The sequence below is a fragment of the Macaca mulatta genome, chromosome 1 (genome assembly GCF_049350105.2).
Source record: "Macaca mulatta isolate MMU2019108-1 chromosome 1, T2T-MMU8v2.0, whole genome shotgun sequence".
Lineage (NCBI taxonomy): Eukaryota > Metazoa > Chordata > Mammalia > Primates > Cercopithecidae > Macaca > Macaca mulatta.
In genome coordinates, this window is record NC_133406.1 from 216,903,725 (window position 1) to 216,914,684 (window position 10,960).

Sequence of the window (10,960 nt, forward strand, 5' to 3'; positions counted from 1 at the left end):
CCCATTTGTTTTTCAGAGCCTTGGCCATCATCGAGAAGAGTAAGTCTGCCGATATTTTTGTAGTTTTTGTTTCTGAATTTGGGGAAACTTCCCGGAAGCTCAAGCGTCTTGGTGGGCTGCTGAAGGCCTCGTTCCACAGTGGAGACACGGTCTGTGGGGCTCTGGGGTCTTACAGAGCTGCAGGGAAGACCTGGGCAGGACAGAGACAGAATCCAAGGACACCTGGGATTGTGTTGTGGAAGCGCCCAGCGCGAGCCTGGTTCTCACAGGCACATGGACAACATTGGTGGGACCAAAAAGGAGGGGACAGACAGGGATGAGGCTGGGCAGGCCTTCCTGAGTGATCTGTGGGGACAGGGCGACTTTAAAGCTGAAGCTATGGCTCTCGAGGCATTAGAGTCTTATTGAAACCAGAATGAAGCCCCAAACCCAGAGGCACACAGCCCGGCCTCTGGGGCACTGGGGGAGCCACTACCAAGTCCATGAGCTCAAGCTTGTCCCATTCATCAGCCCTCCAAGCCAAGCCAATTCTAAGCAGCCTGGTGGTGGGAGTCTGGCTGTCTGCTCTCACTGGCCCAGCAGATGAGGAGTAAGGATTTCAGTGAGGGAGAGACCTGGGCAGGCAGCAGAGCACAGGTGTGGTCATAGAAGGAGATAGCACAGCTCTAAGAACAGACAAGAAAACTCACACCGCCAGCTTGAGGCCATGTGTGGGAGGGGATAATTCGCTCTGCATGGCATCACTGTCCCCAAGCGTCCCCACTTGACAGGAAGTGCAGGCCTCAGGCTCATAGCTGTTATCAGGAAGGGGCAATTGAGGGGTATAAGTGGCCATGCAGCGAGAAGCTCCTGCAGGGAGCTGAGGGGTGCCTCGGTGGAGGGAGCACAGCCCAAGACCAGCCTCAGGCCAGGAGGAGGCTCTTGTACCACGAATCTAATCGTTCACCCAGTGAGAATGTCCCTGCCCATCGTGGAATGCCGCATCCTGAACAGAAGCCCCATGCAGGACCCTAATAGAGGAAAGCTGAATTCACCAATACTGGATTGCTGGGGTGTGTGGAATCAGAGCTGAAGGAAATGATCATTTCATCCAGCTCTGAAGGGCTGGTGACACTTTCTGCCCACAACTGCATCCATCTGTGGGGCCTTCCCCTCCCCATCCAGGGTCCCGCTCCCTTTTCACCCACTGGACAGATGCCATCCGCATCGGGCTCTTTGCACATCCCTGATCTCTGGTCTAGGCCGTGCTGACCACCCGTGCTGTTCCCACAGCTTCCCACCATGAGGAGTAGATCAGGTTTCTGCTTAGTGGTTGATGACCACACTCTTCCTGGTCACCCACAATGGCCACCAGGTCCTTTGCTTGATCCGGTTCAAAGTGTCCCAAAAGCTTCTGTCCCGCTTTCTCTGATCTTGTTGGTCACACCCATTGTGTGGATTTTGCCAGTTGAAGTCTCAGAGTAGTCCCACTTACCTTCTTCCTGATTCTTGAGGGCAGGAGCATCTCATGGTCACCTCCAGGTACCACCAATCATAGCAAATGACCTCAGATCAGTGTCAGAAACACACTACGTCCCATATATTCTACTTACGAATACAAGGAAGCATGTAATACAGTTCTAGAGATTTCCATCCAAGGTCAGGTGTGGCGGCTCATGCCTATAATCCCAGCACTTTAGGAGGCCAAGGCAGGAGGATTGCTTGAGCCCAGGAGTTCAAGACCAGCCTGGGCAACATGGCGAAACCCCGTCTCTACAAAAATATAAAAAATATAAAAATACAAAAAATATAAATACAAAAAATATAAAAATTAGCCAGGCGTGCTGGTGCATGCCTGTAGTCGCAGCTGCTCAGGAGGCTGAGCGGGAAGGATTGCTTGAGCCCAGAAAGCAGAAGTTGCAGTGAGCTGAGATCGTGCTGCTGCGCTCCACCCTGGGCAACAGAGCAAGACCCTATCTCAAAAAATTAACTTTGAAAATAAAAATTAAAAAAGATTTCCATCCAAAATAATGAAAATAGAAAAAGAAAAAGAAAAATAAAGAAGCCTTGCTTAAAAATAAACCTCAACTCTATGAAACTTCTGGGAAGCGGCTGGCAGAGAATGATTCGTCACCAGGATCTGTTTTTTCCCTTCCAGATCGTGCCAAAGTGGTGAGGGGTCTGCCGGATGTGGCCACGATCATGGAGGATAAGGTACTGACCCTTCCCGGCCCACAGCCAGCAGTCCCACTCTGTGTTCCTTCATGCATCCACCACAGATCACAAAACAATGCAGCGCCGTGGATTCAAAGCCAAAGAGTGGCCAAAGAAGTGACCACACCTCACTGATTACATGTGATACAAAGGAAAGCCACTGGGCCTGGTGTCAGCCCACAGTGGGTGCTTGACCTAGTTCTAACTCCATCTGTCTAGACAGCCCTGGGCATCCTAGACTTCTGCCTGTGGACTTCAGTGTCCCCAAGAAATGTCTACTGGGAGATTCCTAAAAGCCCGTCTAGGATTGAACTTACTTATGCAAATCTAGTGTTCCTGAAAACAATTGCTGACTTGTTGGTGGTGCTTACTTTGTGCCAGGCACGATTCCATGTATGTTATCTTTTTTAGCTTATTTAACCATCAAGGCAATCACATGAAATAGGGTTTTATTTATTACTAATCATACTTTATAGCTGAGGAAACCCAGAGTCCCTTAACCCAGGTTAAGAGACCTAAGGTCACACAGCTTGAAGGGGCAGAGGTGAGATTCACACCCAGGAAGCCCAACTCCAGAGCCTGTGTGTTTAATAATTACATTATAGTGTTCTGCACTAGAGCTTGTCCAGTAATTTTCTATTTTAATTCATAAATCTATGCACTCAAGCAATATAATCTTGCTTGCATGATAAAATCATAGTGACATATATATTACAAAAATCAATAAAACAAACCAAAGGCCGTTCTGGGGCCGATGAATTGCCAGAGTAATTACGGTCTGAGATTCTAATGAGTAAGTATTCCTAAAGAAAGGTTGAGAAGGGCCGGGCGCAGTGGCTCACGCCTGTAATCCTAACACTTTGGGAGGCTGAGGCAGGCAGATCACCTGAGGTCAGGAGTTTGAGACCAGCCTGGCCAACATGGCGAAACCCTGTCTCTACTAAAAATACAAAAATGGCCGGGCGCGGGGACTCATGCCTGTAATCCCAGCACTTTGAGAGGCCAAGGCGGGCGGATCACCTGAGGTCGGGAGTTTGAGACCAGCCTGACCAACATGGAGAAACCCCGTTTCTACTAAAAATACAAAATTGGCCGGGCTTGGTGGTGGGCGCCTGTAATCCCAGCTACTAGGGAGGCTGAGGCAGGAGAATCACTTGAACCTGGGAGGCAGAGGTTGCGGTGAGCCGAGATCGTGCCATTGCACTCCAGCCTGGGCAACAAGATGAAACTCTGTCTCAAAAAAAAAAAAAAAAAAAAAAATTAGCCGGGCTTGATGGTGGGCATCTGTAATCCCACCTACTCGGGAGGCTAAGGCACGAGAATCGCTTGACCCTGGGAAGCAAAGGTTGCAGTGAGGCGAGATCGTGCCACTGCACTCCAGCCTGGGTGACGGAATGAGACTCCATCTCAAAATAAAAGGTTGAGGATGAAGGATGTGGGGTTAAAATAAAATCTCTCCCCTTTATAAATTACAATAAAACACATGTACTGAGCTATCACAGGGAGCAGCCTAAGCTGGGAGCTCTCTGGAGGCATGAAAGTGAATGCTAAGTTCAAGTTATAAGCAGGTGAAACTGTTCCCTTCCTGTCATTTCAAACAGACCCTGTGCTTGACTTGCGTCATCTCAGGAGACCCCACCCCTGAAATCTCTTGGCTGAAGAATGACCAGCCTGTCACCTTCCTTGACCGATACCGCATGGAAGTGAGGGGGTCAGAGGTCACCATCACCATTGAGAAGGTCAACAGTGATGACAGTGGCCGCTACGGCGTCTTTGTCAAGAACAAGTATGGCTCCGAGACAGGCCAGGTCACCATCAGTGTGTTCAAGCACGGGGACGAGCCCAAGGAGCTGAAGAGCATGTGACAGCGTGTGTCTGGGCACAGTCTGAGTCTAGTCTGCATGGACCAGTAGGGACAATCAGTGGGTCACAGCCTGGCACAGGCTACAGGGGTGGGGCAGAAGGAAAGGGGACAAGATAGAACCCAGGATGTGAGGGGTGGGGGTGGAGCGGATGCACCAAAGTGGAGAAGCAAAAATCTTTCTGGGGTCCTGAGTGGCCTCCAGGAGAGCGGGATGAACCCTGGACCTGGAGTAGGAGACCCGGATGCACTGGGGCTATCTAACAGTACTGGCATCTGATAGGTAGAGGTCAGGTACGCTGCTAAACACTGCAGCTCCCACTACGTAGAATTATCCGACCCCAGATGTCAAAAGTGCCAGGGGTCATGAGCCCTGCCATAAACTGATACATCACACCCCTCTTTTAGGATCCCATAGTTTCAATTCACCTAAGTTCAACAGACGTTCATGTGAAGTCTAGCATGTGGGAAGCTATGGATGGAGCTGGAAATACAAAGGCAACTGATAAGCAGGCTCCACTTGCAAAGAGGCCTCAGTCCAGTGGGAGAAACAGACCTGGGCGCAAGCAACTCCAGGACAAAGCAGGACATGGTAAAGATTATAAAGCAGGTCCAAGGAAAGTGCTGCCAGTGGTCCAAGGAGGGAGACCAGAGGGTCGTCCCAATACGGGAGGTAGGGCTTTTAAAACACCTTCATCCAGGCTGGGCAAGGTGGCTCACGCCTGTAATTCCAGCACTTTGGGAGGTCAAGGTGGGCCTGAGGTCAGGAGTTCAAGACCAGCCTAGCCAACACGGCGAAACCTCATCTCTACTAAAAATACAAAAATTAGCCGGGCGTGGTGGCAGGCGCCTGTAATCCCTGCTATTCAGAAGGCCAAGGTGGGAGAATCCCTTGAACCTGGGAGGTGGAGGTTGTGATGAGCCAAGATTGAGCCCACCCAAAAAAATTAGCAGAATTGGTGTTGGGCCCTGAAAAATTGGTCCGGTTTTGTGGTGGTAATGGGAGAAGGACATCTCAGGAGCAGGGTCTGGTGGAAGGAAAGGAAAGGAGGAGGCTGAGCCTGCCCAGGTGGCCTTGGATACCAGGCTTGGAGCTGGTAACCTCCAGGGCTTCCAGCACGGGGCCTCTGCCTGGTGTGACAGATACCGACTGGCCTCACCTGATGGATCTCAGTACTGAGCTGGGCATTTCTCTGCCCCCCAACTTCTTTCTTTTTAAAAATAAGATGGGGAGAGTTCATAAAATTATAGATGTTTGTTGTAAAATTTTGGAAAACTCTGGAAATCATAGAGGAGAAAATAAACAATCTGTACTTCCAACACCACGAAGTAACATCTGCCTCTGATTTCTGAAATGACTTCTGAACTGAAGGATAACGTGAGTCACCCCTACATCCCCCACCTCTGCACGTATCAAGGCATGGTGGGTAACGTATTTCCCCAGCGGCTCACCTACCAGGCTGTATGGTGCAGGCAGGCCAGGCGTTTGATGAGACCTCTGCAGGGAGCAGTGGGGACCAGGGAGACCTGACTGGAGTTTGGGGAATCACGCAGATCTTGGAGGCAAACACCACTGGTTTGAAGCATCCCTCTACCACCCACTCGCTGTGTGATCCTGCACAACACTTTTCCTTTTCTGGGCCTCAGTTTCCCATCTGTAAAACCAGAAGGCTGGAAGATCATTTCGAGGTTCCTTCCAATAGACACTAAGTTTTTGTTTTATTTTGTTTTGTTTTTGAGACAAGGCCTGGCTCGATTGCCCAGGCTAGAGTGCGGTACCACCATCTCTGCTCACTGCACCTTCTGCCTCCCAGGCTCGAGTGATCCTCCCGCCTCAACCTCCCAAGTATCAGACACTACACACCACCACGCCTGGCTAATTTTTGTGTTTTTTGTGGATATGGAGTTTCACCATGTTACTTGAACTCATGAGCTCAAGCGATCCACCTGCCTTGGCCTCCCAAAGTGCTGTGATGACAGGCATGAGCCACCCTGCCCAGCCAGATTATTTTATTATTTCCCAGAACTCCATCCTCTTTTGCTTTTCTCTTCCTATGAATATGTAGTAAACAAAAAGACACCATCCTAGCCCATCTTCCCACTCTTAACACTTCCAACATCAGAGGAAAGTCTTGGCTTCTTTGGTGTGTCAATGAAAATATGTCACAAATTTCAATGAAATAGGAAATCCTGTTGGCCTTGGTGGAACATGACGTGAGCATCCCTGTTGGTGCAAATTGCAGTTGCACTATAAGAAGCTACAAGCAGGCTGGGCGCGGTGGCTCACGCCTGTAATCCCAGCACTTTGGGAAGCCGAGGCGGGCGGATCACGAGGTCAGGAGATTGAGACCATCCTGACTAACATGGTGAAACCCCGTCTCTACTAAAAAATACAAAAAAATTAGCCGGGCGTGGTGGCAGGCGCCTGTAGTCCCAGCTACTCGGGAGGCTGAGGCAGGAGAATGGTGTGAACCCAGAAGGCAGAGGTTGCAGTGAGCCGAGATTGTACCACTGCACTCCAGCCTGGGCAACAGAGCGAGACTCTGTCTCAAAAAAAAAAAAAGAAAAGAAGTTACAAGCTGTGCTTCATGGGGCTGGAGATGTTGTAAGCTTTGTGATTGCTGACAAGCCAGTTTGGGGGCAGAAGCCAGTTCCTAGTCTGGTGCATTGGAGTCCTTAACATATGAATCATAATTTTTTTTAATTCCTGGTCTGTCTGGGTGTGGTGGCTCATGCCTATAATCCTAGTGCTTTGGAAGGCCGAGGCAGGAGGATCACTTTAGCCTAGGAGTTTGAGACCAGCCAGGGCAGCATGGCGAGACCCTGTCTCGACAAATAATAAAGAAAAACTAGCCAGGCATGGTGGCATGTGCCTGTGGTCTCAGATACTTGGGAGGCTGAGGTGGGAGAATTGCCTGGGCCCAGGAAGTTGAGGCTGCAGTGAGTCGTGATGGCACCACTGAACTTCCAGCCTGGGCAACAGAGTGAAACCCCATCTCAAAAATTAAAAAAAAAAAAAAAAAAATCCTGGCCTAATAATTTCCATATGCTTGGCATATCCCAGTCTGGTTTTAATGTTTGCTCTGTCTCATCTGTGTGTTTTACCTTTTAGTATGCCTTGTAATTCATTGTTAAAAGGCAGGCATGGCATAAAAAGGCACTGCTGTAAATGGGCCTTTGGTGATGTGACAGCGAGGTGAGGGAGGAGTGGCAAACACTCTATGTGAATGTGTGCCCCAAAGTTCATGTGTTAGAACTTAATTCCCAGTGCAACAGTGTTGATTCTTATAAGACATGATGAAGTAATGAGGGCTCTGCCTTCAAGATTGAATTTTTCCTTTTTTTTTTTGGAGACAAGGTGTCTCACTCTGTCACCCAAGTTGGAGTGCAGTGGCACGATCTCGGCTCACTGCAACCTCCACCTTCCGGATTCAAGCAATCTCCTGCCTCAGCCTTCCAAGTAGCTGGGATTACAGGCATCTGTCACCACACCCAGATAGTATTTGTATTTTTAGTAGAGATAGGATTTCCCCATGTTGGTCAGGCTGGTCTTGAACTCCTGACCTCAAGTGATCCACCTGCCTTGGCCTCCCAAAGTGCTGGAATTACAGGCACGAGCCACCATGCCTGGCCATGAATGAATTATTGATCCATGATGGATCATTATCATGCGAGTGGGTTAGTGCTCTTGTGAGTGGGTAAGTTATCGCGGTTTCCTGATAAAAGGATGAGTTTTCCCCCTGCCTCCACGCTCTCTCACCATGTGATGCCCTTTGCCATGGGATGATGCAGCACAAGGACCCTTGCCAGATATGTTCCCTTAACCTTGGACTTCCCAGCCTCCAGAACTGCAAGAATTAAATTTCTTGTTTTTTTTTTTTTTTTTTTTTTTTGAGACGGAGTCTTGCTCTGTTGCCCAGGCTGGAGTGCAGTGGTGCGATCTCGGCTCACTGCAAGCTCCGCCTCCCAAGTTCACGCCATTCTCCTGCCTCAGCCTCCTGAGTAGCTGGGACCACAGGCGCCCACCACCACACCCAGCTAATTTTTTGTATTTTTAGTAGAGACAGGGTTTCACCATGTTAGCCAGGATGGTCTCAATATCCTGACCTCATGATCCACATACCTCGGCCTCCCAAAGTGCTGGGATTACAGGTATGAGCCACCGTGCCTGGCCTTAAATTTCTTTATAAAGCACCCAGTCTGGGCCAGGTGCGGTGGATCACACCTGTAATCCCAGCACTTTGGGAGACCAAGGCAAGCAGATCACTTGAGGTCAGGAGTTCAAGACCAGCCTGGCCAATGTGGTGAAACCCCTTCTCCACTAAAGATACAAAAATTAGCTGGGTGTGTTGGCACACACCTGTAATCCCAGCTACTCGGGAGCCTGACGCAGGAGAATTGCTTGAGCCTGGGAGGCGGAGGTTGCAGTGAGCCAAGAGTGCACCATTGCACTCTGCACTCCAGCCTGGACAACAGAGTGAGACTCTGTCTCAAAGTAAATAAATGAATAAATAAATAAATAAATAAATAAATAAATAAATAAATAACCAACCCAGTCTGTGGTATTCTGTTATAGCAACACAGCATGGACTAAGAGACACAGACAATCCCAGCGTTCTCAGAAACTCTCCATGCACCTCCCAACATTCTGGACTCTTCCAGAGAGCCTAGGCAGGGCATACAGCTGGAAGGAAGGCTGGCCAGCCAGGCAGATTCCCCTCTACTGGCCACCAGCCACTCCTCCTCCATACCTGTTGGGTCACCTTTCACATCCCAACCAGGATGCAGTGCTTGTCCTAATGCATTTTTTTTTTTTTTTTTTTTTGGAAATGGAGTTTCACTCTTGTTGCCCAGGCTAGAGTGCAATGACATGATCTCGGTTCACCACAACGTCTGCCTCCCAAGTTCAAGAGATTCTCCCACCTCACCCTCCTGAGTAGCTGGGATTACAAACATGCGCCACCACCCCCGGCTCATTTTGTATTTTTAGTAGAGACAGGGTTTCTCCATGTCGGTCAGGCTTGTCTCAAGTACTGACCTCAGGTGATCCGCTTGCCTCAGCCTCCCAAAGTGCTGGGATTATAGGCTTGAGCCACCATGCCCAGCCGTCCTAAAGTGTTAGAACCATCACACAGATGGGCACAGAAAGCAAGAAGCTGGATGGGCAATGAGAGCCTGTGTAATAAGTAACTTTACCCACTCAGCCTCAACCATGGCTCTAGTGAGATGCTTTCCATACTTTAAAAATTCCAAATAACTTCAAGCAACTTGAGTGATATTTTCATGCCATCAATAGTCTCAAAAGAAGCACTCCTCAGAAATCTAGCTAAGAGAGGCCAGATATTTGATTTTCAGCATTTGAGGAAAGTATTACTGCTGGAGCCAGAGGAGTTAAGGGCAAAACAAATTGCATAGCCTGTGAGGAATATGCCTCTTTTCACCTGGGCCTCCAGAAAGCCACGTGCCCTGGGATGATTTTTACATCATTGCTTCCTGTACTAGCAGATCTAAAGAAAGAAAAACACAGGGCCACACAAAATCCCTTTTATTCCAATTATAAATATGTTCATGGTGAAATGAGTCTTTGGGTTTGCTTTAAAGTACTCTAGTCTAATAAAAAAGTGGGAGGAGGGAAGATAAATGGAAAAGTTAACAAAATAGTGATGCTCCTTGAAGCTGGGTGATGGGTACCTTGGAGTTCATACTACCATTCTCTCTATGTTTGAATATGTTTAGAATTTTTTCATAATAAAAAATTTCAGAGACCTCATGAGAAACAAATCTTCGGCTGTCTTTTCATACAGGAGTCATACTCGTTATTTATATCCGGCAATTAGTCAAGGATATTAGATACAGGAGAATGTGCACAGAGTTCCTCTCCTGCAGGCAATTTACACAGCCTGTTATTTTTCAATTGCGCAAGTCAAAATGAATGGGTGCTCTACAAGAAATAATTATCAGGTAACCGCTGCAGTTTTCTTTTAAAAACTTACACATCCAAGGGATTCATTGACTCCATATTCATTCAACACACACTTTATTGAGATTACTATGTCTCAGGAACCTACAAAATTAAAGCCTGGTGCTGAGATCCAGCTTCCTTTTACCCAATGTATGACCTGATTAAGTTATTTAGCCTGTTGCCTCTCATCTGTAAAACGAAGGCTGCTATGAGAATTAGATGAGACGATACTTGCTTGCCAAGTAACTAGCACAGTACGTGACAGGAGCTAAACAAATGATAGATTTCCCCACCCACCCATTCCCCCGGGATGTCATAGTCTACTGGGAAAGAGAGCGGTGTCAATCCAACCCCCACAGAATTCAACAGTTCCTTCCTTCTGCACAATTTTGACTGATGATAGTACGAACGCTTCCAGAAATGAAAGCCTGCAACCTCACAAGGGATTTTTAAAGCAGTATTGTCATATTTTTTCAACAACAGAAATTAGAAATGCTTGTTGTAGAAAAATTAGATGAGACAGAAAAGAATAAAGAAGAAAAGTAAAAACACCCATAAACCCACCAACCAGAAAGAAGTACAATGGAAATGAAATGTTAGTTTATCAACTAACCTAATAGATATTCCCACCGATTCCCCATTGCTGCCTCCACTCTAGAGACTGGGACGTTAAATACTCACCTTCCCAGGTTCTCCTGTAGCTGGGGGTAGCCACGGGACACAATTCTGGTCAAAGAGAAATAAGTCAACATCTGCTGGGGCACCCTGGTAGGCTCTTGGTGTTCCTAATCAAAGGGACACACACTGCAGGCACCATACAACTCCCCTTCCTCCTTCCTGATTCAAGTGCAGTCATCCTGGAGCTGGGGCAGGCCTCGATTTTCTTTATGGCAACCCAACCATTAAGAAAAGAGAATCACAGGCTGGGCGTGGTGGCTCATGCC

The 10,960-nt window shown here is 48.1% G+C and overlaps 1 protein-coding gene across 4 annotated transcripts in view; it reads left to right on the top strand.

Moving 5' to 3' along the window:
- MYOM3 (myomesin 3) overlaps window positions 1-5,379 on the top strand; it is a 59,926-nt gene extending 54,547 nt beyond the window's left edge. For 2 of the 4 annotated variants that reach the window (XR_013405951.1, XM_077969917.1), the window contains 2 exons: window positions 2,138-2,193; window positions 3,795-5,379. Coding sequence is in view for 3 of the 4 variants with exons in the window: in XM_077969917.1 (XP_077826043.1) it covers window positions 2,138-2,192 (55 nt within the window). In the remaining variant the exon portion in view is untranslated. Of the gene's footprint in view, window positions 1-16; window positions 40-2,116; window positions 2,194-3,794 lie in introns of all 4 variants that reach the window. The other 2 variants (XM_028838163.2, XM_077969908.1) reach the window with 2 other exon arrangements.
- The last annotated feature ends 5,581 nt before the right edge of the window (window positions 5,380-10,960 follow it).